This window comes from Zootoca vivipara, chromosome 5 (genome assembly GCF_963506605.1).
Source record: "Zootoca vivipara chromosome 5, rZooViv1.1, whole genome shotgun sequence".
In the NCBI taxonomy this organism is placed as follows: Eukaryota; Metazoa; Chordata; class Lepidosauria; order Squamata; family Lacertidae; genus Zootoca; species Zootoca vivipara.
The window spans coordinates 65,676,991-65,704,841 of NC_083280.1; the positions used below are offsets into that span (position 1 = coordinate 65,676,991).

The 27,851-nt window shown below is 41.3% G+C and overlaps 2 protein-coding genes across 5 annotated transcripts in view; one reads left to right on the forward strand and one right to left on the reverse strand.

Moving 5' to 3' along the window:
- The window catches only part of ACTA2 (actin alpha 2, smooth muscle), an 18,941-nt gene extending 16,352 nt beyond the window's left edge, over nucleotides 1-2,589 (forward strand). Inside the window, exons 8-9 of the mRNA XM_035137514.2 lie at nucleotides 1,344-1,525; nucleotides 2,256-2,589. Coding sequence (XP_034993405.1) covers nucleotides 1,344-1,525; nucleotides 2,256-2,399 — 326 coding nt within the window. The 3' untranslated portion in view covers nucleotides 2,400-2,589. The remainder of the gene's footprint in view (nucleotides 1-1,343; nucleotides 1,526-2,255) is intronic.
- STAMBPL1 (STAM binding protein like 1) lies at nucleotides 1,343-27,777 on the reverse strand. Of its 4 annotated transcripts, none has more exons than XM_035137513.2 (11): nucleotides 27,498-27,776; nucleotides 15,969-16,037; nucleotides 14,669-14,886; nucleotides 13,590-13,665; nucleotides 12,976-13,071; nucleotides 11,667-12,000; nucleotides 9,505-9,629; nucleotides 8,200-8,337; nucleotides 5,977-6,089; nucleotides 4,391-4,490; nucleotides 1,343-3,036 (listed from the first exon to the last, which is right to left on the reverse strand). In XM_035137513.2, exons 1-11 carry the CDS (start codon nucleotides 27,498-27,500, stop codon nucleotides 2,980-2,982), a joined length of 1,329 nt encoding a protein of 442 aa, XP_034993404.1. In that variant the 5' UTR covers nucleotides 27,501-27,776; the 3' UTR covers nucleotides 1,343-2,979. The 4 variants fall into 4 exon arrangements, with proteins under 4 accessions (XP_034993404.1, XP_034993401.1, XP_034993403.1 ...); XM_035137510.2 differs by having other exon boundaries at nucleotides 15,957-16,037; XM_035137512.2 differs by lacking the exon at nucleotides 27,498-27,776 and having other exon boundaries at nucleotides 15,957-21,998.
- Nucleotides 27,778-27,851: the final 74 nt, after the last annotated feature.

Genomic DNA, 27,851 nt, shown 5'->3' on the forward strand with positions numbered 1-27,851 from the left:
ATACTCCTGCAAGAAATTCAGTCACCTCTCTCTCAATGGCTATACCTACCTGGCTATTAAAAATGGAGAACAAGTGGTCTTCAGGGTGTCATTAGACTACAACTCCCATCATCCCCGGTAATGATAATGTAGACTGAGCTGATGAAAGTTGGAGTCCAACTTCTTCTCAAGGGCTATAGGTTTCCATACCTGCTTCTATGCCAACACAACGAATGATCCTTGAACATCCAATATCTCTATTCAGACCAGGTCTCTGAATGTCAATTCATATGCCTATGTTTTGAAAATCCCAACTCCAACTGGATTTGTAAATTTTCAATAACCATATTAGGAATTCTTAGCCTGCATCGAAAATTGTAAAGGTGCCTCTATTCTTCTTTCAGCTCTGTCATTCCCTTTATAAGACGTTTTAAGAAACCAATTGTTTCACTTCAAATAACTTTTGCCTGACTTCCACCTGCCACCAGATATTGTTGTTTTTTTCTAGTTAAGTGTGCACACAATTACCTGACTTCTATATGCTAGGCTTTGAACAACAATTTCTCTCAGCCTTGAATTAATTTAAGGCTACAGTGGAACCTCAGTTTTCGAACGTAATCTGTTCTGGAAGACTGTTCAACTTCAGAAATGTTCGAAAACCAAAAACTGAAAGCGGAAGCCTCAATTCAATAGGGAAACTCAAAATGGAAGCTGTGTAGCACGTTCGGCTTCCGAAAATTGTTCAAAAACCGAAGCAGCTACTTCCGGGTTTTTGGCATTCAGGTTCCGAAACATTTGTCAATGGAGACATTCGAGAACCGAGGTTCTACTGTATTTCATTAAGGTTCATTCTAATATCGTTCTAAGTTTTGTACCAAATTTGTATATATTTTATTGAATGACATTGCATCCATTGCAGCAGCCTTTGGCTATAAGCCATAAACTTGATACATTCTAATATCTTGTCCACACCTTCACAGGTTGGTGGCTACTGGGTTCAGTCTTCTCAGTTGGCACCCACAATTCTGCTTTCGGATACTATCCTAAGGCACGGTTAGAATTTTAGGATGCCCTCCCCAGGCAGATCCACCTGCCACTTAACATATATGGCACCAATTCAAAACTATTTCATCCTCCGAGGCCTTGACAGCGGGTGCATTTTGAATTTATGATTCTTTGTTGTTGCATGTATTTAACTTTATCGATTGTTTCTGGTCTTGTTTTCATTCTGGTTGCCATTTTCCTAATTATTATAATGGATGTATTTTAACACTTGACTATAACCCACACTTGGGAGAGGCAGCTCAAAAGTTGGAAAGCCAAGGCAAATATACTTTAAATAAATAATTTCCCAACCATCACAGGCATGGAATCTGCTGGCATTCATGAAACCACCTATAACAGCATCATGAAGTGTGACATTGATATCAGAAAAGACCTCTATGCAAACAATGTACTCTCTGGTGGAACCACGATGTACCCTGGCATTGCAGACCGAATGCAAAAGGAGATCACTGCCCTTGCACCCAGCACTATGAAAATCAAGGTAATGCATTATTTGATTATTATGTAATTTATGGTGGCAAAGTAGGCCAGCATATTTTAAGGTGACTAGCTGGCTTACATATTTTAATGCAACTAAAATAAGCCAGAAACGGATATGTAAAGCCCTGAATAAAATCTCAATGCAGAAAAGATTAAAGCTAACAAAACAACTTATCCCACTCCCAAGCCAATATAGGGAAAGACAGGAACTGAAGAAAGTAGAAGACTGAGCAGAGGGGATTCCCAGCAGCACAGTGATTCTAGGGCGAGTTTACACCATTAAAAAAAAAATCTTGCAAGAAAATATAATTAGATTATTTCCTGATGATACCATGGTTAAGCTCCTGTAAGGAGGTGATCTTCCCCAAGGTTTTGCAGGAAATAACCCACCCAATTTAAACTGCCTTTAAAAACAGGGCAAAATATAAAATGATCACATAAGAGTGCTTTTGCAAGAATACTGAATTGCCCCAGGTGAAAGATATCCCCGTGTTTACTTTTCTCCTGTCAAAAATGATTGCATAAGCACTCCTTTAGATAGGAAGACTTAGAAGCAGCTCTTACCTGCCTGTGTCAGATACACAAGTATGGACAGATACAACTCCTTTGTTTACCCATTTTTGCCATAGGAATGGCTTGCATCACTCCACTGAATTAAATTTCTTCATGCAGTTCATTTTATCATTGCCTACAGCATTTTAGCTGCATCCTTCCATTTCTCTTTTGTACAGATTATTGCTCCCCCTGAACGCAAGTACTCCGTTTGGATCGGTGGCTCTATCCTTGCCTCTCTTTCCACCTTCCAGCAAATGTGGATCAGCAAACAAGAATATGATGAAGCTGGTCCATCCATTGTTCACCGCAAATGCTTTTAAACTGCTTCTCTCTTTCCTCCTCCCCCTCCCTTCCTCTCTCCCCGAGCACATTACTGTGAATATATTCAGGAATAGCAATGTTTTTATAACTCCATTCCACATATCTTAATAACAACGGCTCTGGCTATGTTTCCAATTAGATGCTGTGTATTTTGGGTGGGTGGGGATAGAATAAATTGTAAACATGCTACCAGTTGGGTGCTTGCAATTTTTCTTAATAAAAACACCTCCAGTTGTTCTTACTCAGCTGAAAAACTGCAGTTCACAAAAGTCATGGAATCCAAGACAGAAAATTCAGATGCGCTGCAAATGTTCCACCACTGTCACCATTTCAAGTCCACTTTATTTTCATAGTATTTCAGCATAATAACATATCCTGATTGAATGCCACCATGAACTCTATCATGACAGAACAACAAAATAACCTCAAAATGGGAAAGGGCAATAAATATCAAATTATTAAATCTAAAATGTACAAATATAAAATGTCAGTAACTTTTGGAAAACACTGTAGGAAAATCTGGCAGCCATGTTCTCCTTTGGGCAGCGGTTTTTGAGGTGGTTTGTTTTCCCATCCACATCACCTCAGGTCCAATACAGTTATTTTTACATCTTTCACAATGACGTGTTTACATATCTGCAAAAGAAATTGCCAAAATCAATCATGGATATACCCTGTTTCTCATATTTTAAGACATACCCATAAAATAAGCCATAGCAGGATTTTTAAGCATTCAAGGAATATAAGCCATACCCCGAAAATAAGACATAGTGATAGGCGCAGCAGCAATGCCGGCTGCGGCAGCAGGAGGAGGAAAAAAAAACAAGACACCCCCTGAAAATAAGCCATAGTGTGTTTTTTTGAGGAAAAATAAATATAAGACGGTGTCTTATTTTTGGAGAAACACAGTACATCGGTGAGGAATCTGCTGCAAGAGGCAAATTGCCTCTGAAGTCCATTGAGAACATGCTATTTAAGAGACAGCAGATTATGAAAGTGTTTCCCTTTGAAAATATGGTACTTATCCTGGAGGTTAGTGCTGGCTCAGAGGAAAAGAACCATGGTGCCCATGAAGCAGCATGCTCCTTCCTCATCCTTGCCTTGCCGTCTCTTGTAACTCGCACATCAAATTGGAGGCAGTAGTTCCCCAGTCTCAGGCTGCCCACACTCCATACATTTAAAGCACACGATTTCCCCCAAAGCATTATGGGAAATGCAGTTTAACCCCCACAGCGCACAATGCCCAGCACCCTTAAATAACTACGGTTTCCGGGAATGTTTTTTTGGTGGGGGCAGGGGGGCATTTCATATGCTTTGAATGGTGTGTATACAGCCTAAGTCACTTCTTGGTCAATGTAAGACTAGCCACATTTTTTTCTGCAGTCTTATAAAAGCGGGTGTTTGGTGTCTGTGATGACGGAAAATCAGTGCTTTAACTGTGACCGAAAAGCAGGAACAATGGGGGGTGGGGGTGGAAGAGAGTACACTTTTAACTTATTAGTTGAATTTAAAATTAGTATCTGAGCTGAGAATCTGGGCTGAGAATCTACATACATATATAAATCTATGCAATTTACACTTCTTCCTCACCAGGCAAGAATAACCCTTTCCAGTGAAGGGGAAGGAGAAAGAGAATTCACATTTCCTCTCTCCCACTTTCTAGATGAGTTCTGCGTACTCCAGAAGCAGACAAAGATAACACCCAGAATGATAGAGCACAACTCTCTTCTGAGGAAAGGTTACAGTATTGGGGGCTTGTTAAATTAGAAAAAGAGTTACAGGGGCATGATAGGAGAGAGTGGATAGGGAGAAGATTCTCTCCCTCTCGGAGATTCAAGGAAGACAAAAGGAAGTGCTTCCTCACACAATTATGGAATTCACTCCTGCAAGACAACGTGCTGGACAGACAGACAGACAGACAGACAGACAGACAGACAGACAGACAGACAGACAGAAATACTCAGCCAAACTGTTGAGAAGGAACGCTTACATTAAATAGTCTAGGATCCTTGGTATGGGGATGAAAGCCCTTCTTTTTACAAGCAGAAACTTCCAACATGCCAGCATTAGTAAGTCTGAAGACTCCCGTGCTAGAAAGCAAAGAAAGTATTATGTCCAAGGAAGCAAACAGAACATAGCAATAAATAAATAAAAAATGTACTTCTCAATAATGTGTGAAAAATCAGATGCATGAGCAACTTTAGGAAGTTTGCCAGAGGAGAATTTCAATTTAAGCTCATGCCTGAGGACTAAGACATGGATAGCTCAATTCTATGCAGCAGCAGTAGCAGAAGAGGTAAGTGTATACAGCAACTGTAACAGCTTCCTATGAAAGAAAAGTTGCTTAAGATTCATCCAGCTCTGCCCAATTGTATTTATAAATGATGCACCAGCAGGTGCTAGGAGAGAGAGTTGCTTCACCAAAGAAGAGGATACTTTCCAAGGGGTAATCTCTCTCTCCTAGTGATGAAATGCGTCATTTCTGTAGCACACTTGCATCACATATGTAGGATTGTAACTTCTGCCTCACGGATTGGACACATATGATGCAAATGATGCCACACTGCAGCCAGTGTGACATCGTGAGTAGAGTAATATCCCAAAAAGAGATCCTGCTGTGGAAAATTCTGGACTTGCCTAAACCAGACAAAAATAATTGCAGTTGATTAAGCATTTAATTTTTAACTTAATCAAGGTTGACTGCACCTGCACATTACATGAAAAAAAAAGACTCAGATTTAATCTCCAATTAGAAGGATATCAAGTAGCAAGGCTGGGAGAGATGCTTTCTTTGGAATCTATCCCTAGAGAAGCCACTGCCAATCACACAAGATCACACTGGGCTACATGGTCCAATGCCGTATTTTGTATGTTCAAGTTTTATGCTCAGCACTTGAAATAAAGTTCATCTCCTTATTTCCTTTTTTCCATTCCCCACGACAATAAAGCAAAACTGCACCACAAAATAAATATGCCTACAAATTAGCATTCCCACCAAATAAACTGAGTAAAAAACAAAAAACAAAAACCCTATAGCACAAAATTTCCCAACACAGTAACTTGCCTCAAGTGGGGAGTGGATGAGGATATGCAAAGTGCATGCGGACTTCTGGCTTCCAGCGGTGACTCACTGCACTGCATTGTGCATCTTGGGAGATAGGAGTAAGTCTCCTACTATTATTGGTAAAAAAGGGCTTGCAATTTGCATTGAAAGTGAGCCAGCCACAATTATCCGTTTTCATACTTTCACATTTTACAAACTTTGATCTTGCTGTATTCTATTATAATAGCGTAAGTATCAAAAGTTTGTAAAATGCAAATAACACAAATAGGTTAATTAAAATCTTTAAAAGAAAAGAGGGACCCTGAAATTAAATTGCCACTTAAAGTTGCCAATATGAATTAACAATAAGAATTAAGTCCAAGTTCCCGTCCAAGTTCCAGTCCAAACCTATACTTCAATGCTGTACTTCAATCCTTCACTTTCTCTGTAGTCCTGTAGTTTGCAGAATACAGAGACATCTTTCTGAACATTACTGGTGGATGGAGTCAGAGAGAAAGGGAGAAATAACTTACTCGTTATGTTTTGGTGAACAAACAATTGCAATAGCCTCCGGTAGCATTAGCTGATAAGAACAATGTGTATGAAGATCAACACTGGATAAGAATGCCGTCTGCGTTGGATGTGTCTACAAAGAAAGAAAGAAAAGAAAATGTCTACTAAGTGGTTGGATTATTATTTTTTAACAGATCAAGGTCAAATGCAATCAAGGAGAAATTGCATTTGTTAATGTGAAGGCTTGTGTGATTTTCTAGCAACTGTTTATGTTATTTCCTTCACCCAAACAGACAGCATGACAATTCTCATCAGCAAAGAGGGTGCTTCACAGTCATAGCAAAGGTACCTGTTGTAAGTTACTCACTGCACCATAGATGGGCTGGTAAGGAGAGGGAAATCACAGAAAGGAATAGAAAACTAAAGCCTTTGACCATGAAACTATGTCAAAGAAACAGGGGCAGAAAATGACAAACTACTACATGGAAAATTTAATTCAACTGGCAGGTATAGATATAGAATTTGCATCGTTTTGGTCAGACATACAAACGACTGATGTATAGGGGACGGGGATGGAATCTGTCTTTGTTGTTTGCAACTGAAAAAACAGTGCACATTGCTAATTGCCTGACAGCCTCCCCAGAGTAATTTCCGCCCTGACTGACTGAAGTTTAAACTTCACCCCAAAAATGGGATGGGAAGTCCCCAAGCAAATGTTTTCTTGCAAAACTTTTCAAGGCACTTGGGGGACGGGGGAGGCAATGCCTGGCACATAACTGAAGTGATTATTTAATTGTGTTGGCATATGTCCAACTGGCAAGCTCACCTGCGCCACTGTTCGGGACATTTCTTTGGCTTTGAAGTTGAACGTGGCATGAGCTGAACATACTTCAGCGGTCACAGTTTGATTTCTGCATGTGCTCTGTTCTGTATGGATCCATTCAGGCAGCACACAGCACTCCAATATGGGCCTAACACTTGCCAGCAACTCTAAGGGCAGGTATGAACACTGATAGCATGATAAAAAAAACCCCCCAAAATGCTGAGTGACAGGTCTGGGAGAATGTGTGCCCACCTCTACCAAAGGAAAGTGAGACATATGGAATGCACATTGGAAGAATATGCCAGTTAGTCATATTTACCAGAGCCAATTGGGGGAGGGGATAAATTTGCAAAATAAAACCAGCATTTTAATCAGGAATGCTGTGTTGGGGAAAAAAGTTAATGTCTTCTCTCCCTACAGTCCTGGTCAATGTTCCACTGTGACTGCTTTTTTAATTTTCAAAAGATCAGTGTCTATACCTACCTAAAGTTACTATATATATTCTTGCAATGCCTTTGTTTTTTTGTTTTTGTTTTGTATGGCTGCAGCATTTAATGACTTATTTGTTAATCTGTGTATTTAACAACAGTTGGATACCACTTATTTATAATAAAACATCTAAAAGGTTTCAAGGTCCATCAGTAAAACAGTTTAAAATAATGACAATTAACAGTAAGAAAGATTTAAACACATAACCACCTCCGTGTCTGGATAGAGTTTCCTAAGCAAAAATATTGTAAGCAAATGTTTTAATTAAATGAATTAAAGCTCAAAATGTGTCCTCATTTATGGTATCCTAATTAAACTGGTAGAATATATATATATATTTAATGCATCTTTATTAATTATTATTATTATTAGTAGTAGTAGTAATAGTAGATTTTATTTTTAAATGGGATGACAATATGCCCTACTATCATAAGCACTTCTGTGTAGGCATAACAAATATGAAGATCTAGTCAACAAAAGTAGACAGACCTGTACTTGTTGAAAGATTTGCAGTGCCCTAAGGGGCTACAGAACACTTGGTACATGTGGGTAGCAGGAAGGTTAAGGAGGAATAGTGCTTTCATTTTGAAAACAAACTGAATACACTACCTTTCACTTTCCATTAAGACAAGCATAAAACAATAACGAATGGGAAAAACAAATGTCAGTGCATGTGTCATGTTACAGGCAGTAGCAGACAAGATGGGTCTCCGTTGAAATCCATGGAAAAATTAAACCAAAGTAAAATGGAAATAAACCAATGCTACTAAAATGAAGATGAAGTAAAAAGGATGTAGGCTTAAAAACAAAACAACCCCCCTCCCCCAATTGCACACCCTTAGAATAGTTTACCAAAAATATTGTTTCTGTAAGGAATGGCTTCTGCCTATTTCTTCACTGAGATCCACAGCATATTTATGTATATACGTACATGGATCCAGCCCAGAGTGAGGAGATCGTGTTGGTCTTGAACACTGAACAGCTCTTCCACATTCTCCATGTCGCAATAATCTGGCCCCGCAGACTGTTTTGGCACTATCACATGAGTAATAGTGAATTCGTTATGGGTCTGTAAAATAAAAGTGTGGCAAGATAGCTTTGGGAACAAGTACCGAACGTCGACCCCCAAAACCATCACCGTCACCAACTGGATCAGTTTTTAGTACTCTTATCATAGTCGCTGTGCTGATTTACACCAAGTGATACTCAGGTTCATCAGAGTAACAGACAAAGCAGCAATGACGGAGGTCAACATTGATATATTAAAATATTATATACCTGGACAAGCATTTAAAAGGAAGATCGAAAGTTGCCGTATTAACTGAGTCAAAGCTTTAGTCCATCCAGTTCGGTATTTTCTACACTGACCGGAAGTGACTCCAAGGATACAGATAGCACTTTCCCTCAACCCTTACCAGCAAATGCCTGGTACTGAACATGGGACCTTCTGCATTAAAAGCACATGGTTTACCACTGAGCTACAGCCAGTGTGTGCCACGCTTATATAAAGATACAGCGGGAAATGCTACCTTTTCTTAGTATGTAATCTTATTCACACTCACTTGCGAATGGAATTTAATTCTCAGTAAACATAGATAGGGTTGGGTTTCACAATGCAGTATTTTTTTAAAATCTTCTTATTGGCCAGAATATATATTATTTTAATATTTGTGTATGTTTTCCCCTGTGAGCCAGGCTGAGTACTTTATATATCAGCCATGTTTCAGATACCATTTCACAGTTAAATATTGGTGTAAAGTGAACATTAGGCAACAGTGTGCATTATCTACCTAGGAAGCAAAATCCAAGCAATAATGGTTAAGCAATATTTGCTATAATTTCTCTCCACTCATACATACACACAAAATCTGATATTCAGAATCTGATATGCCACAGCATTAGCTCCCACTATCTTTAATATTGGTTTTCCTGCAACAAATTCTCATTTGTGTTTCATGAAAACCATTTAACAAAAATCCCTTAGTGGAGTCTAACTTCACAGCAGAATGATTTAATAGCATTACATGCTTCCCATTGCCTACGATCAATGATTTATGCTCCTCCCCCAAAAGGCAAACAGCAGACCACAGTTAAGTAAGAATTTCTGAGAAGTAAAGTCAATTATGTAGCACACTTACACTCCACATTTGCTTTTGCTCTGATATCAGTTCATTACAGGAAAATACAGTACTATCAAAAGTGCCTTCCCCATACAAATGTGAAGGTTCAACTGTACCAGTTTTCCACAGAGAATTCCACATGTCTCTATTCCTCTTACTGTATTTGCCTCTGCTAGCAGCAGAAAGTTGTGGCAAAGATCCTTGGGCAGAACCACACTTCGCAGCCCTTCAGCCACATTGTCTAAAGAGAGAGAGAGAGAAAGAGTGTCATTTATGCAGAGGTAAAGGTAAGGTAAGGGATGAGGATGGTGCTGTGGTCTAAACCACTGAGCCTCTTGGGTTTGCTGATCGGAAGGTCGGCAGTTCGAATCCCTGCAACGGGGTGAGCTCCCATTGCTCGGTCCCAGCTCCTGCCAACCTAGCAGTTTCTGTCACGGTGTTCCACTGTGCCACTAGCGGTTTAGTCATGCTGGCCACATGACCCAGAAAGCTGTCTATGGAAAAACACCAGCTCCCTCGGCCTGAAAGCGAGATGAGTGCCACAACCCCATTGTCATCTTTGACTGGACTTAACCGTCCAGGGGTCCTTTACCTTTTTACATTAATGCAGAAGTCTACAGTATTAAAATGCTCTTATACAACACAATTTAAAAAGCGCTTGACTGACTTGAGTACATGTTCAAATTGGGAGGCTAATTTTTTGAATAATTTATTTTGTATTTATTCATTTATTTTGGAAATTTATACACTATCTAGCTACAGTCAGAATCCAGGGTAGATATAGACACTGCAAGTGACTGTCCAGCTCCTAATGATGATTTTCTTCTGTGTCTGTTTCAGTTGCCCTCTACTTATGGCAAATGGCTTGTGCAACAAACAGAGGCTGAAATTTCTATAAAATATCACAAGCTATATAGGTTGGACAGCTACTAGAGTTGCTGCACTCTCACTTATTTGGTGTGTGCATTTTAGGATTTGAGTGTCAGTGTGATGTAGTGGAAAAGCTGGTTTGGGATCCCTGCTCAACCATGAAGGTCATTAGCTGACCTTGGGCCATTGGCCAACATTCCAGGATGAATGAGCAGTTATTAAACAGAATTTATTGAACTTTTGGAAGCATCGTTCCAGAATCAGGGTTTCAAAGAGGTTCGAGTGACTTAAAAAGCTAAAGTCAAAGGGAAAGGAGTGATGAGGAATACAGAGAAATATTGTGTGTTTGTGACTGACTTCTAGTATACCCTATTTGTTGGTTTGCTCAAGGGAAATATTTGGATCTCAGAACTCCCTTCTTTGAGACTTCCATTCACATAGCTTGCATTCTTCCATACCCCTAGTTCACCTTCATAAAGCTGTTCTTTGCTTCTTCCAGTACACTGATATTCTAATATCAGTGTACTGAAAGAAGCAAAGATCACCAGTGTTGAAGCAATGATTCTTCAACATCAACTTCGTTGGACTGGTCATGTTGTGCGGATGCCTGATGATCGTCTTCCAAAGCAACTACTCTATTCCGAACTTAAAAATGGTAAGTGTAATGCTGGTGGTCAACAAAAGAGGTTTAAAGACTGTCTCAAGGCAAATCTTTAAAAAAATGTAGTATAAACACTGACAACTGGGAAACACTGGCCTGCGAGCACTCCAGTTGGAGAAGAGCCTTTACCAAAGGTGTCATGGGCTTTGAAGAAACTCGATCTCAGGACGCAAGGGAGAAACTTGCTAAGAGGAAGGCATGCTTGGCAAATCCACACCATGATCAACTCCTGCCTGGAAACCAATGTCCCCACTGTGGAAGGACGTGTGGATCCAGAATTGGCCTCCACAGTCACTTACGGACCCATTGTTAAAATCGTATTTATGGAAGACAATTTTACTCGGCTACGAGTGATCGCCAAAGAATAATTGTCTTGGATACCTTCATTAGGTTGAACTACCAAATATTTATTCATGGCTTTTCCTTTTTAGGGAAAAACCACTCAATTCAAATGGAGGTCTGAAAAGTAACTGGGCAACCTTTACAGAGCTCCATGGAAACACATGGAAACACATAAAAGATACCTATGTATGTATCAAAGTTTCAGAAAATGCTCTATGCTGTAACATTTCAACTGTTTGGAATTTTAATCATTGGCATTGTGTAGATTATTAGGTGAAATCTTTCATATATTCCGATTTATATTGGATGCCACCTGTTGTGAACCTTAGCCACACAGTTGACTATGGTCTAACAGTTCAATAACATGGGAAGAAGACAACAACAACAACAAAATTGCTCCCTTACTCTGAACAGCACTTAGAGTAGCAGCTGGCTTTAAGGCCCGACTTATAGGAGGAGACTGTCCATCGCTCTTGTTTGCAATTGTTGTGGGGAAAGAATTATTCAGATGTGTTGCAGTGCACGATGATAACGTGCTGCCATCAGTCTGCTCAGATGTAATTGAATTATCCTTAGTTTTCTCATCACGGGCTCTTTCTTGCTTCTTCAGTTGATCTTCAAAAAACTGAAACTGTTCTGTTTCCAGCTGCTGCTGACGAATCTGTGCAATCCGCTTCTTCTCTGCTTCTATCAGTTTCTGTTGCTCTAGCTTCTTGAGTAATTCAGCTTTGCATTTGCCCTGAAAAAATGCATTACATGAAAAAATCCAATGTAGAGCCCACAGTGGTTCAAACCACATTAGACATGGCAGATCCAATTGTTTAAATACTTGTCCCTTTCATACATAAAATGGAGTACTATTTAAAGGCCAGGAGTGTATGGCTGCATAGCTCTCTGACCCTTTCAGTTGCACCACCCACACTTATTTTGCAAGTGAAAATGAGAACTTTTCATTTAGTAGGTTTCCCACCATCATGCATATTTTGGGCTTTGGAAAGGATCCTTTCCTCTATGAGCACAAACATAGGCAGTGAATACTGGCAAAAATAAATAATGCCAGGGAGCTGACACACTTTTATTGCTGGCTATGATTCTTGGCCAAACTTTTTGGCCAAGGCCAAGGCCAAGAGCAAGGCCAAGAGCAAGGCAGAATATGGCTGGATTGCCTGTGGGCCGTACAGTTCTTGGCACCCATGTTGTTTGGGCATGGCTGCCTACTTGTGTGTATCTGTGTTGCCGGGGGATGGAGGAAGGGTTAGCATCAATCCAGTGGAACACTTTCGTGGATCAAAAGGTAACAAAGGACTTTGGTTTCTCAATAGATAGCTTATATGTTAGTGTTCTCTTTCACTTTTTGTTCATTTTAAACATCATTATTATTAGGAACAGGAATAGGAATAATTTATTGGCCAAGTACCAAGCATACTTGTAATTTTGCTTCGACTACATTGCAATGTAAAAAAAGTATCTCATATAAACACTATTCCGCTCACATTAATATCATTAATAATATTATTATTATCATCAATAGTAACAGTGTTACTTACCACCACTATCACAAAAGGTTTAAAGGCTAAATAAATTATGTAATTCACATATAGGGTTCCTTACTAAAGGTTTACATATTTCCCAGCTTTGTTATACAGAATATTGATGATGGAGTGCACATATAATTAAAAACATATACAATATAAAATGTTCTGGTGGAATTTACCTTGTCTTGCATATATTCCCGATATTCTGCATTATATTTCTTTAACAACTCCTTCTTCAATTCATCAGTTCTTGGAAAGGCTATGTCCTTCAGTTTCTTTGTTAGAGAGAATTAAAATAAATAAATAAATTAATATGTGCATGCATGCGTATAAATACTTGCTTTCCTCCCTTTCCAGATCACCATCTTGATCTCATAACCAATTCATCTATTAGTATAAAATTAAATACAAAAAAAATTAAGGCTCAGAGTTATGAACCAGCTTTATCTGTGATTAATGCCTCTATTGACATGGCTGTTCAATGGCCTTAACTGCCCTTGTGTTTGCTACTGATAGATGTCAAAGGTCATGATGGCACTGCTGCCTTGGTAAAATGGCTAACATAATTTAATCATGAGAAAATGTATAAAGTCTGGTCTCCATAGGAGAACATGGCTTCCAAACCCAGAGTTCATACTGTAGCACTCTGCACCGATGGAAACATCTGGCCCTTGGGCAGCTTCTAGAGCCCAAATGCCTTAGCAGAGCTGGTGGTGCTGTTGTTATTGGTTCATGAAAAGAAAAAGAAGTCCTGATTTTTTTTATAGATTTTTTTTAAAAAAAGCAACTCTACCTTCATGATATCCTGTTTTTCTGGAACTGCACATTGCTGGTAGTCTCGATGACAGGGCAGCTTTTCTACAAACAAACTAGAAAACGAGACACACACATTTTCCACCTTGCATGTCTGAGAAATATCCACAACACCATTGTTTTCCTGCAGAGACAAAAGCTGGCTGCATAAATCATATGAGGCTGGACCCAGTGTTCCTTTTTTGATTCACAGCAGCTTTCTATACCTTTGGATTTTAAATTACAACACTGCAGTTCTACAGTCGGTTCTCAGTGCACAATTGGTTTACTATTTACTATGCTGTAGTGCCACTCATTCTCATGCAGCTCTTCCAGAAAAATAATGTTTCTCAATTGCAGTCAATCCTATGTTTAGAATATATTTGTTTGTTGCAATTGACAATGTAATTTTTCAATCCTTCTCTTCCCTCCATTTCAATTCTTCTTGCCTCTTTCCTCGGGGGTACTAGCCCAGCACTGAACATTTAAATACTTCAACTGAAAACAACTTCTCAAAACTTAGGCAGGTGTCCCAGTCTGAATAGTTGTGAACATTTAGACCAGGCACCCCCAAACTGCGGCCCTCCAGATGTTTTGGCCTACTGTCTTCTGATTTGCGTATTAATCCAAAAGTGTGAATCAGGTTGGATCACTTAAAAACATGGAGTGAACAAAAACTGTGAAAATCCCTAGCACCAGGTGAGGGTTGTGTTGTTTATCACTACCAATGTTAACATACACTTTCTACCAGGCTCTGTGGCACTAGTGCAGTTGCATTGCATGCAGTGTTCACGTCACAACTAACATGCTAGCTGGGAGAAAGATGTATTTTCCAGGTATAAAAGTAATTACTGTTCACATGCTTGGAAAATACAGTATTTTGGAAGCAGAAGTTAGGAAAGCCTTATGTGTGCCCTGTAACAAATGAGGACATATTTGTTGAGCTCTAAAGTCACTGCCTAGCAAAGCCCGTGTTTTCAGACACGTTTGGAATCATTTGCTAGCACTCCACCAGCTTAAAATTGCAGTTTCTAAAAATTAAGATCAGGATGATATCCATAACTCCAGACCAATCCTTACGTTATAAACTTATTATAGAGAACAAAGGCATTTTCAAGATTTCCTTCTTCCAGATATACAGATGCCATGCGCTCCATCTCCACTCCAGATCTGAAGTAGCGCCGTGGAGTAATGTCTTCATTTATTGTGATGTTACAACCAAGTTTGCTTAAGGCACGTACACGCTCCTCTGGGCTCAGTGAAACATCTGTGTGGTCAGGTATAGCTGCTAGCCTTTTCTGTTAAAACAGACAGCACAAATTGCATTTCGCTTTGGTTACTGAACTTATCCAAGGAACTCGAGCTGAAATCTCGAGCCACAATTAGCAGTTGCAACCTACGGTTTCAGCAAGGTTTGATTTTGCTCCATCAAAGCTGTTGCAAAATAGTGGAGGGGAAATGCCATTAAACCAACCCCCAGCTACTCCATGCACATGCACACAACCACACTTTCAAAACCACACAACTTTCCAAAAATCATTTTGCTTAATGATGCAAGAGAGGTGCACTTTATGCCCATTATGCTATATTTTTCACAGCTGCTGTTGTTCTGAAATGTTGTCTTTCACATCTGCATATTGCCAGAATCATAAAGCTTTCAGTCGTCACTTTTTAAACCAACCATAGCCACTCTGTTCGGCCCCTTTCATAAACAGGAATGTAATATGGGAAGTTTGAGACATGATTCAGGCTTAAGCAAAGACATAGTGAGAAAGGAAGACTGCTGAAGAAAACAGCAGTCCTGTATCTCTGCCTCCTCCTGGCAATTTAAGCACATGGCATCATGCCACCATGCTGAGAGTTTCCTTGTGCCCCCAAGGGGCAGCCACTTAAATGTAGCAAAGATATTCTCTCACTGTGATGATGTCTCACCATACATTATGTATTGGTAGACTTTATGGAGGGGGAGAAAAGAGGAGAGGGTGGTCCTATTTTTAGCAGCAGCCCCACATCTTCTGTCATGTCTACCTCAAGCCTTAAAAGTTGTGATTTTTTAATTATGTCTGGCTTTAAAGGCTTTAAAGGAGTGGTTTGGGATAACTTATCAACAATAATATGATTATCAGAGGAGCTCAGTAAAAGTAAAAAGTTATGGACCAGATGGAGAGTAAGAAGTAGCATTCATAAACTTTTTTTATTTTATGCCAACTCAATACATTTTGGAAAGATGGACAACATGTTCCAGGGTGTATTTTGAGCTTGAGTGGGATGCTTGCTTCACAAAAAAAGCAATATCCACACCATTCAAGCAGACATGTCTGATAAGCAGCTTTTCATGCATCATGAAGCATCCGCCCTTAGCACTTACCAATGAACTTACAGTGAATGGTTGTTCCATGTTACTTTGTGCTGGCAGCCCAAGCTTTTTGTTCCTCTCCAGTCCTTCCATCTAGCCACAAAAAAACAGAATGGGGAAAGATACAGTGCTCAATAGCAGTCTCATCCAACATCTCACACCCATGACAAAGTTCTAAGGAAATATACTGATGATGCTCCTATCTCGTCAACAGCTGTAACTAACCAGTATTTGTCTCCTGAAATATGAATCACAGCCCCAAGGGCCATAAGATTGCACCTTAAACAAAGAAAACAACTATACTTTCATGGTAGGCTCCTTCCTAGCAACATATCACTATGTGGAAATGCACATGCACCAAGAGCCAAGTTCTCTGTTTTACTGCACAAAGTAATTATGTAAAGTGTAAGAAAGCATTTGTTCCTTCACTACTATTTTTCCAGGCAAGACAAACACTGTTATCATGCATGAGTAGACTGGTAACAGCCTTTAATACACCATACCTTAGGTCTGCTGATATATCCCAGGCATGTCCAACAGGTAGATCATGATCTACTGGTAGATCACTGGACGTCTGTGGTAGATCACTGGCTCCCCCCAAAGAAGCTCAGCAACTTTGGCTCCCCTAAAAAAACTCTACATGTTTGCCCTGAATCCCCCAAAACAGGGCTTTCCTTCCTAAAAAAAAAGCTCAACCTCAACCTGAACCCCCAAAAGGGGGTAGATCACTGCCAGTTTTTAACTCTGTGAGTAGATCGCAGTCTCTTGGAAGTTGGCAACCCCTGATATATCCCTTTCACCATATAAATAATAGTAGGACTAACTACTTTTGGGGGCGCAATTCGCAGCTCTACTGAAATATACCTGTCCCTGATTCACATAACCTTAACTCAGCAGAAAAGCCCTTGAGATCTCTCTTCATATAAACCAAGGTCATTATCTCAGAATGTCAAGCATGGAAATGTCAAGCACGTTGGAGCCTGATTCTGCAAATAAGCCCTGCGAGCTCAGCAAACCCCCGTCCCCCCGCATAAACCCTTTGAAGGCAAAGAAACAAAATGCAGGGTTTGAAAAAGGAACAATGTGATTAGTAATATCAACAGGCAAGTTTGCAAGCCTCAATGGTTCTGCCACCTGCACCCTGGTAGATTTAGAGAAGTGACAAAACCAGACATCGGAAATCAAAGCAACAGAAGATGTGAGTGGTAAGCTGAAGGGGGTGAAATTCTATCTATAGATATCTTAGCCAGTAAAAATAAGCAAATGCAAAATGCTAACTCAAATTTACTAGGACTGTGAGCGACATGCTGATATCGTTCCATATTCTTTAAGAGGTGAAAAGTTCCAGGAAAATCACCTCCCAGGTTTTGCTTTCCTTTGAGTGCTGGAGACCGACATTTTTATCATGTTTGGCTTACAGTATGTACAAATATGCAAGCAGAGCATACATGAAAGCAGTGATTGTTCTACCATAAGAGGCAATATCTACTATGCCACACCAGATCCCTGGAAAGGCACTGGCACTTCAAGATGCTTCCATTCACAGCTTCCCTCTTTGTATCCTGCCCGGTTCCAAAAGTGGTTTCTTTTTTTTATTCACATGCACACACAGCAGCACATACTGGTACCCCTCTTACATCAGCTGTCTTCCCCCTTAGCATGGTAGGCATAACGTTCCCAGCTCTGCTAACTCTTACTCAAAACACTCAGAGTTCTCTAACTACTTCCTAACAATTAGCTCCCATTAATGAAAAATCTATCAACCGTCCTGGACCAATAAGCAGTAATTTCGCCTTGCAGCCATAAACAGCATTATCACTTGATTATCCCAAGGTGAAAGTAAGGGTTTATTCCAACTGAGCAATTCATATGTACTTCAATAATCTTCCCAAAATTTTGGAGGGTGGGCTTGAAAATTATTTTGCTTTGTTGTTTGCAGTGGTACTTACTGGTTATCAGCACAGTACTATCGAGCCGTGCTGCTGTATTATCATGCTTTGGAATTCTTGTGATGCAATCTCAGTGCCATACTCTTCACTCTGAGGAGCCACAGAAATCCTGGCACATGAACCTTATATTCTTATTTTCCAAAATAGCATCTGACAGGATCAGGCTAAGGTGGAACTGTAGACTGTGCAGAAATAGCTCTGCAAGGTATCTGAAAAATCTTTTTTTAATAAGCATTCATCTTCTATCATCTTTTAATAGAAACGGAGTATCTAACTCCAGCACTCAGCCCCTTTCATTTCAAAAAAACTTGCTCTGGCTGCCTAACTGGCTTTAGCAAACTGAGTTGAAGGATAGGCTATTTATAGGTTGTTCAAACAATAATTTCAGTAGAATGTATTTACATCATCTTTCTCTTCTAAACAGAAGACATCTGTGTCTATAAATCGACACATTATTTTCAAAACCAAATAACAATTCAAGTCATTCTGCTATCACAACGCTGGCATTATCCAATTATCTCATTGTGTGCCATCTTCCTCCAAAATAATAAGAATCCTGAACACTCAGTGTCCAAATAATCTGATAGCAGAGAAAAAGCTGAGTAGGTAAAGAGTGCCCCACAAAGATCTCTCTTAATTATTTCATCGCCTATTCTGAAAACTGAAGTTCTCTCAGAGCCTACAGAGCCTGCAGGAGGGCTGACTATATTACCACCATTTAGAGGGAAACAAGAATTTGGTTTGCCATTTGACTGGTCAAAATATTGGACAAATTTAGAGCATTTTATCTTAAGAACAGTAATAAAAGAATAATGGCAATTATGCTTATTATAAGAACACAGCTTATTATAAGAACATTCCACAATTTGCTCCCATAATCATGACAGTTTCAGAGCACTTGATAAAGCCTCACCATATCAAATGCAATGGATTTAGTGATCGTCTACTGATGAACGGGAACTTGTGACTTAGGTGAAATTGCTTGTGTGTGTTGCTCCCTACTGAACTGTAAACCTGTACTGTTCAGAGCTGGCAGTGCAGCATCCAGCTAGTAGGTGAAGCTACTGGGGTGGCTAACTGTCCCCTTGGCAGTCTAATCCAGGTCCTCTAAGAAAACGTTGCTGACCCCCACCAAGACTCTACTGATTTTGGCGACTGTGGGGGGGGGAATGGTGTGGGGCAGTGGTTCCCAACAGGTGGTCCGGGGACCCCCAGGGGTCCGCGAGCTATGCCAGAGGGGTCCTCAAGATCCTATTAGAATAAAAAATATATTAAATATATTTTGTATGATAACAGATTTTTTGTTTTGGCCGCTTCCTGCATGAGCAGAGTCTAGCGCAAAACTAGAATTAGATAGAGGCAGTAGTTCTGCTGTATGCCGCAAGGACTACAAGAAACTTGGAGATAAGGCAATGAAAAAGATCCTTCCATTTGCAACCACATATTGGTGTGAGCAAGCATTTTCTTGCATGTGTTTCATGAAAAACAAATATAGGAATCGGCTCAACATGCAGTCGGATTTCAGAGTGAAAGTTTCAAGTTTGGAACCTAATATTTCAGAAATAATGGACTCAAAGGACAGATTTAACTCATCTCATTAAGAACTGAAAATTAAAACTAACTGTATACTGATGGAGTACTCTGTTGTAACTGTAAAAACGTATAAATATAAAATATAAAAAGACTCTTAATTTGGCTCTCACTTTTTAATTTTAGGATTAGGAATTAATGGGGGTCCTTGTCACAATTGCGGCTCGATGAGGGGTCCTCGAGAAAATTTTGTTGGGAACCCCTGGTGTGGGGGATGGAAGCCACCTCATCATCAGACTCCATGGATCAACTGAGGAGGGAGGGAGTGTGCATATGGATGTGCATACAACTGTGTGGAGCAGCAACACCTGCTCCAGGGGATTTGTCAAGAGTGAAAGTGGCCCTTGACTGAAAAAAAGAAAAAATGGTTAGCCACCCTTGAGCTAGGTCATGTGGTTAATAGGAAGGTAAGAGAGTGGAATGCTTTTAGGAATTACAGGGCAAGTTGTAACTTGGCATTTGCAGGGCTCAGAAATAGAGACTTTATTGTTACAAAACAATCCCGTAAAGGTAAAGGGATCTCTGACCATTAGGTCCAGTCATGACCGACTCTGGGGTTGCGGCGCTCATCTTGCATTATTGGCCGAGGGAGCCGGCGTACAGCTTCCAGGTCATGTGGCCAGCATGACTAAGCCGCTTCTGGCGAACCACAGCAACGCACGGAAATACCGTTTATCTTCCCGCCTATTTATCTACTTGCACTTTGACGTGCTTTCGAACTGCTAGGTTGGCAGGAGCTGGGACCGAGCAACGGGAGCTCACCCCATCGCAGGGATTCAAACAGCCGACCTTCTGATCAGCAAGCCCTAGGCTCTGTGGTTTAACCCACAGTGCCACCTGCGTCCCTACAATAAAAAAAGGTAGGCATTATTTTCATGCATGAAGTAACTGATTGAAGTTAATTGACTGCTCAACAGGCACTGTTTGATCAATCAATTGTCCCCCACACCTGTCCTAAGCAGAATACACAAATTAGCTCTGGCATTCTGGTTTGGGAGAGTTCCCTTGGCAATGGACAAATTTACTGTCCCAGCATATTATTTTTCTCAACTGTCTTTATCGAAGCTGAATGTCCCCTGCACTCTTGGCCCCGTTTCTATTACCTTCTCCAGTTTTATTCTGCTTTGCCCCATTGCAAATTTTGCCTGCAACAGCTGTCATTACTCAGAGTGGCCATTTTATCTTCCTAATCTGTCTGATTTATGCATTGAGGAAGCCCAGACATCCCAAGCACCACAAATCTGATGAGCCTTGCGTACTTATAGAATTGCCACTTGGGTCAATTGACTGATCAAATATTGTCAACTGACTGTCCATTAAATGCAGCCAACTGGGAAACACTGGCCTGCTAGCGCACCAATTGGAGAACAGCCTTTACCAAAGGTGTCATGGGTTTTGAAGATGCTTGAACTCAGGACAAAAGAGAGAAACATGCTAAGAGGAAGGCACGCTTGGCAAACCCTCACCATGATCAACTCCTGCCCAGAAACCTACCGGTATGTCCCCTGTGGAAGGACATGTGGATCCAGAAATGGCCTCCACAGTCACTTACGGACTCACTTTTAAAACTGTGATTATAGAAGACAATCTTACTTGGCTACAAGTGATCACCAAAGAAGAAGATGAAGATGCAGTCAAATATGATCAAATATTCCATGAAGTTAGGGATGCCACCACACAGGTGTCAGCTTAATGCCAAAATGAAATTAAAGAAGTTTTAGAAATTGCAGGAATGGAGATGCTGCCTCCTGGCCCTGCAGCAATTAGGGACAAACTTGAAGAAAAGCAAAGTTTTTTTCCAACTGGCCACCTAGAGTAATTGTAGGTGGTTTTCAGCCTTTTTGAGTCCACAGTTCCCTTGACCAACTACATTCTTTCTGCGGCACCCCTGTGGGGCTCAAGAGCCCAGTTATGTCTCCCCTTGCCTGCAGAGCTGGAAGCCTCTTACCCTCTTTCGAACACCCTACCTTGTGGAGTGTTCCCTTAGCCTCCTCTCCCCTCTCCTTGGGACTCCTCCAGGCAGCTGCTGCCACCACCCCAAAAAGAGGTGCCTCCTAACACTGCCCCAGAGTGGCCTGGGAAGCTTGTAGCCAAGGCTGCTGCAACAAACAGCTGTGAAGCCTTTGGGTGGTAGAGATGTGAGAGGGCATCAGAGGGAAGGAAAGAGGGACAGAGGCCAGTGTTGCCCCTGCCATCCCTCAAGGCACCCCAGGGTGCCAGAGAACACTGGTTGAAAACCACTGGTGTATCTGAACAGGAAAGCAGCCAGTTATCAGTGGCAAATACCACTGCCAAAGAATACCTATTATTCTATTTTGCTTGCTGCAGGGATGATCATTACCTCTGTGATAGCTGTTGTTAATTTACTTTATTTTAAATAAAGGCTGGCCCTGATGCTTCAGGATAAAAGTAAAAGAAGAAATGTTTGCAGAATAGTTACAGGTAGGTAGCCGTGTTGGTCTGAGTCGAAACAAAATAAAAAAAATTCCTTCAGTAGCAACAGTAGTTGGTCTTTAAGGTGCTACTGAAGGAATTTTTTTGTTTGCAGAATAGTTAGCATTTATAGTAGAGCCTTCCAAACCATGTGTCGCGACACGTTACTGTGCCGCGCGAACACTCCCTAAGCTCCTCCCGGAGCTGTAAAGGGGTTAGTTTAACCCAGGCATAGACAAACTTGGCTCTCCAGATGTTTTGGGACTACAACTCCCATCATCCCTGACCATTGGTCCTGTTAGCTAGGGATGATGGGAGTTGTAGTCCCAAAACATCTGGAGGGGCGAGTCTGCCTGTGCCTGGTTTAACCTCTGGTTTGCTAGTAAAACTGAACTACTACATCGCAAAATGATGCACATCTAAAAAGTGTGCCACCAACATGAAGTGTTTGGAAAGCTCTGGTTTATAGAAACCCTACCTAGTGCTGTTTAAATTTATAGCAAGTTGTCTAATGACTCCAGGCGTGATTTGAGGGCACATGAGACAGCTGCCTTGGTTGTGCTAAGCAGGTCTGTGCCTGGTCAGTGTCTACCTGGGAAGCCCATATATGCTGCCTTGAGTTCCATCACAGAGAAAAAGAGGGATATAAACATACAGAATAAATACTTTTTTAAAAGTGAATTTAATTGTATCACAATGTTAACTAATTTGTTTTTGTAATTAGCATAAGTTTCCTATCTGCTCATGACTTTATTGTTTTAACAGTTAATGTCTTAACATAGTTAATATATTCGATCAAGTGCCTATCCCTCATCTTTCAACCTATATTGTGGAAAAAATTTTATCTGCTTGCTATGAATGTTATAAGCAAATTTTGCATGATGGTTCCTGCGATCAAGTAGCAGGCTTTTATCTGCGTTTGGATATACTGTAAATGGATGCCATTTTGGCAGACTGAACCTTTGAAAACTGCACCAATTTGTTGGTTTCTTAGAATTCCTAAGCAATGTCAACAAGGTGGCTGCTGGTTATCTATATAAGTAACTATATATAAGTATCTATATAAGTAGTTCAGAACTGGGGATCACACACACACACACACACACACACACACACACACACACTGTTGCAGCTTCTGAGTTTGTAAATAGTCCCATTGATGACTAGGCAAATGACTAAGAGAGATACAGTAATTATTTCCTTTTATGCTGCCAGGGCACAGCAAATTTCTTATACGGTGCGTGCGTAGGAAGGTTGGCTAATAATAATAACAATAACAGCAACTTAGTAACTGAAGAAAGTAGACTACATGTCAAGCCAAATCAATAACACAAAGCAAACAGAGGCATGCAAACATTCAACTGATACATATTCACATCAAATTATGCAGAAATTTCAAACATTAAAATGACAGCAAATTTGAATGTACACAGTGAGCTCTAAGATTAGCTCCATGAAAGCTTAAGCAGTTACATTATAGATGACAACCTGATTAAGATATATAAGCACTTCTGTCACTTGAAAGTACTGTAAAATCTTATTGCAATCATTTAATATGTCTGCTTTTTTACAACAGTTTAGTTGATTTTACAATGCAATGCTCTGCATACTTATTCAGAAGTGACTATGGGCTGTTTACTGTGTAGTGCTCTTGTATTGCCCTGCAAAGAGTGTACGATAGGCTTGTTTTTTCTGTCTTCTTCCAAGTGTCAACTGGACATAAAGGATGGACAAATTAGTGTAGCAAAATCATAATAAAACAGATCATATAGAAGTTTCAAGAGGGAAGTAGTTAGATCTAAGGTTACCCTGGTTGTTTATTGTGTGTAGAAAAGATACTGACGAATTCTGCCTCTGTATCAAGGTAAACCATTCCATTGATTTTTAAACTTGACTCAGAGCAAAGGTATCAAAAGAAGGTGACCTTCAGCTCATGGAGAAGAGTTAATTCCATATGCTTGTTTGCTACAAACTTCTTTAAGGTCAACTGGCATGATTATTCTAAGCATTCCATTACTTCAGTACGCTCCTAATCCGCTCATAGCTAGCAGACTGGTGTATCCTCTAATAACATTCATGTGAGCAATGGGATTTTAACCAATGACCTGTTGGTAGGCAATACCCTTATTACAACACAAAAGTAGCATGTCGTTTGGGAGGTAGGGGAAGTTCCCCCCATTTTAAAAATAAACAGCTTATATTCAGTTCTGGTTTGTGAAACAAATATATATATGCAGTAGGTGAAAGGTCAAGGGACCCCTGACTGTTAGGTCCAGTCGCGGACGACTCTGGGGTTGCGGTGCTCATCTCCCTTTACTGGCCGAGGGAGCCCGCAGACAGCTTCCAGGTCATGTGGCCGGCATGACAAAGCCACTTCTGGCGAATCAGAGCAGCGCACGGAAACGCCGTTTACCTTCCCGCCGGAGTGGCACCTATTTATCTACTTGCACTTTGACATGCTTTCGAACTGCTAGATTGGCAGGAGCAGGGACCGAGCAACGTCGTGGGGATTCGAACCACTGACCTTCCAATTGGCAAGCCCTAGGCTCTGTGGTTTAGACCACAGTGCCACCCGCGTACTAGTCCATAAAAAAACACATCTAATTTATTTATTAGATTGTATTCCATCCTTCTTCTAAGGAGCCCAAGGCAATATGCCGAAGACTTAACTATATCACCCTCACAACAACCTTGTGATGTAGGCTAGATGGAGAGCTCAAGGTCACCTAGTGAAATGCATGGGTCAGCAGAAAATTGAACCCGGAAATTTCCCTAATCAAAATCTAAAATTCTGACCACTGGTATACACCGGCTGTCAACAGTTACTGACATTTTGGGTACATCAGGATGTCATGTGAAACCAGGAACCATCAATGTTGTGCCCATGGGTGCCCATGCAGCCACAAAGGTCTTCCCTGGTGCCCACCAGGTCCTATCCCCTCTCCAGATCCCTGTCTAGACATATGCATGCCCAGCAGTATGTTTCCCATGTACTTTTGTCCACTTTTGTATGTATCTAACCACCCAACAGATGGCCACTTTGCAAAGCCTCAGATCTCCTGCTCAGGTTTGGAGGGGAGGCCTAAATCACAGATCCTGTTCTTCACAATTGGTACCACAGGAAGTAGCAAATGAATTATGCTCACTTCCTCCAAATGAATGTTAAGTGCTTTGTACAGTAACCAATCCCACATCCGGAGTTACACAGAATCTAAACAGATGGATGCCCACTGTATACTTTTGAGTGCTTAATTTCAACCCATGCAAGGAATGTGTACATGAAGTTTCCTTCTGTACATGCACCACCCTTGTTAAATGGCCCCTTTACCGTTACCATTTAATAAAATAAAAACTTTCTACTTCCAGTTAGAAAACTGACAAAGCTAGCTGCATTAAGTTCCACTTCGAAACAAGAGGACAAGTTACTAGGCCAGAGGGAGGAAAATGACTGCTACCAACTCTCTAAAATGACTGTGCCAAACTCAGAGCTTGCCAGCAGCAGTCCCACTGCTCTCCCAAGTCAACTCGTTGTAGGCTGAGTATTCTCTGAGGATGGTAACATGCTGAGAGGGTTGTGTGACTCAACTTTCAGACACATTCAAAACCCCATCAGAATTCACTAAACTCATGATTTCAGTGCACTGATTCACTGTGTAAACTGCTCCTAGCCTCTACTGAGATAGGTCATTTTTGAGTGAGCACATTTAGCAATTGAATATAATTTGTTATGATCTTAAAATGTTTACTGACACTGAACATTAGCATAGCTGCTAAAAATAAGCAAATATTGGTAAATCTTTCAGCTTTATATAGCCCAAACACCAACAGCCCCAACAACAAAAACTCCAAATTTAGATACAGTATATGTTTTCTTAAAAAAAGAAAAAGAAAAAAAGCTTCTATCACTAGAATCCCAGTTTATGACATTTCTAACTGTAGCTGTCCAGTCACATTCCTAGCAATTTAGAATTTGACAACACTTTTCAACTTGGACTTCTGAATTTCTCAAGACCTAAACTATTCTTACAGTCGTATCAGTCCTAGTAATTGCTAATCTTATGAATTATCCTTTGTCTGGAGATCCAGTCCAGAAATGTGACATCATTATGCAATATTTTAAAATACAATCAATTTTACATTTAGTTGGCCTACTAAAATATATTACAGCAAGCTAGGTTACGGTTATGCCAAGCCTTTATCTATTGAAAAGCAATACAGTACAAGATTCTAGACAGCGCAATTTCACAGTTGTTACTCCTTCCTCACTTTCTTCAGACATTTATTTTTCATATTCTGGCAACGCTATTTACAGGCAATATTTCAACATGTCCCTGGAGAAACTGCCTGTTAGAACAAGAGCAATTACCAGGCCGAAAACCTGGTAGAGTGCTAATTGCTGTTCAATTTACAGTTGAACCCAATTAGGAACAGAATCTTGTGTTAATCCTGACATTAGTTAGTCTAATATATATAATGGCATGGTAAATTATAAAGGTCATATACTGCACTCACAATAAAAAGGGAAAAGGAAAGAAGGAAAGCCATTTATGATAGAGAGAGGGTGAAAATTCTCCCTGAGCATCTTCTCAGTTCCACCTTATTGTCTTGATTGCTTTCTTCTCCCCACCCCCAGAAGGTATTTGTATTTCATTCAAGGCCATCTTGATGCAACCTGCAAGTCCTTGGGGAATCAATAACTAAAGTGCTGAGGGCAGGCAAAGAGAAAACTGCAACTCTGAAGTGAAGAATGAGTCTGAGGTACAGATGCAATAAAATCCCTAGGGCAAGCACCACTTACCAGAAAAGGGGGTGCTTGGAGGTGGGGATGGGGTAGCAAACCCCAGTGGGCCTGTTAAGGGATTTGTGGAGTCTGTTTTTAAAAAGAGAAGAGTGGGGAGGATCTATAATGTTGTTTCTGAAATGTGCACTCCCTTCCAAGTGTCCCTTTTAAAACAAATGACATCTGGAAACGACTGAAGCTGCTTCGTTTCCGTCACATTTCAAAGGGGGCGGGAACTGCCGCCCGCCCCGTTGTCCAGATCAACTCCACCCCTGATAATACAACCAACGAGCACCCTTTCCAGCACAGCATGTTCCCGAGCGGCGATGCTCTAGGGGGAAACACGGTGTATATAATACAGTAATGGCAAGGGAAAGGGATCTGTCAGATCACCCTCAGGCAGAGGGCGCGTCTATCCCGATTCCCTAAGCTCGAGATTCCTCGCCGTTGGCGATCCGGCTGTGGCAGCAAGAGGCGGAGCTCGGAAGAAAAGGGCTTCGAGGCTTTCCCCGCCCCTCGAGGCACACATGTTTGTCTGGCGGAGGGTCGGCGCCTTGTCAACACGTCAGAGCGGGCGCTTTCTGAATGGGACCGCAAGGTGTCCGCAGCCCAGCCCTGCGCCTCCGCTAGGGGCCGGCCAGATGCGCCAGGCAAACGCCGTTGGGCACGGGGAGGGCGGCACCCACCCCCTCCGGCTGTCTTCCGACCCGCATCCCCAGTCCCAGCCCTCCATCTCTCTGCAGCAAAACCACCCCCGTTTCAATACCTCTCCTCCGAAGAGGAGAAAGCGCGCCAGTTTACCATAAAGCCATGGCTGCCCGGAGAGTCGCGTCAAGTCCGCCTCGCCTGAGGGCTTTCGCTAGAGAGGAGCGGCAGCTGCTGCCGGTCGCCGCCGCCACAATAGCCCAACAATGAGCGGGGCCGAGCCCAGCCGCCGCTGCTGCTGCCGCCACCCGCCGCTCGCCTCGCCTAATCCGTGACACGGCGCCGGGGGCGGTGCGCGCCCCAATCTCTCGCCGCGAACGCCGCTCTCGAGTGAAATGCCGCCTGCAGCAGCAGCAGCGCCTCGCGGGCTCCTGCTGCCGTCGCTGAGCCAAGGGCCCGTTGCTCCCCTCCGCGGAGACAGCCGGCTGGCGCCACGCGCGCGCGCACTCA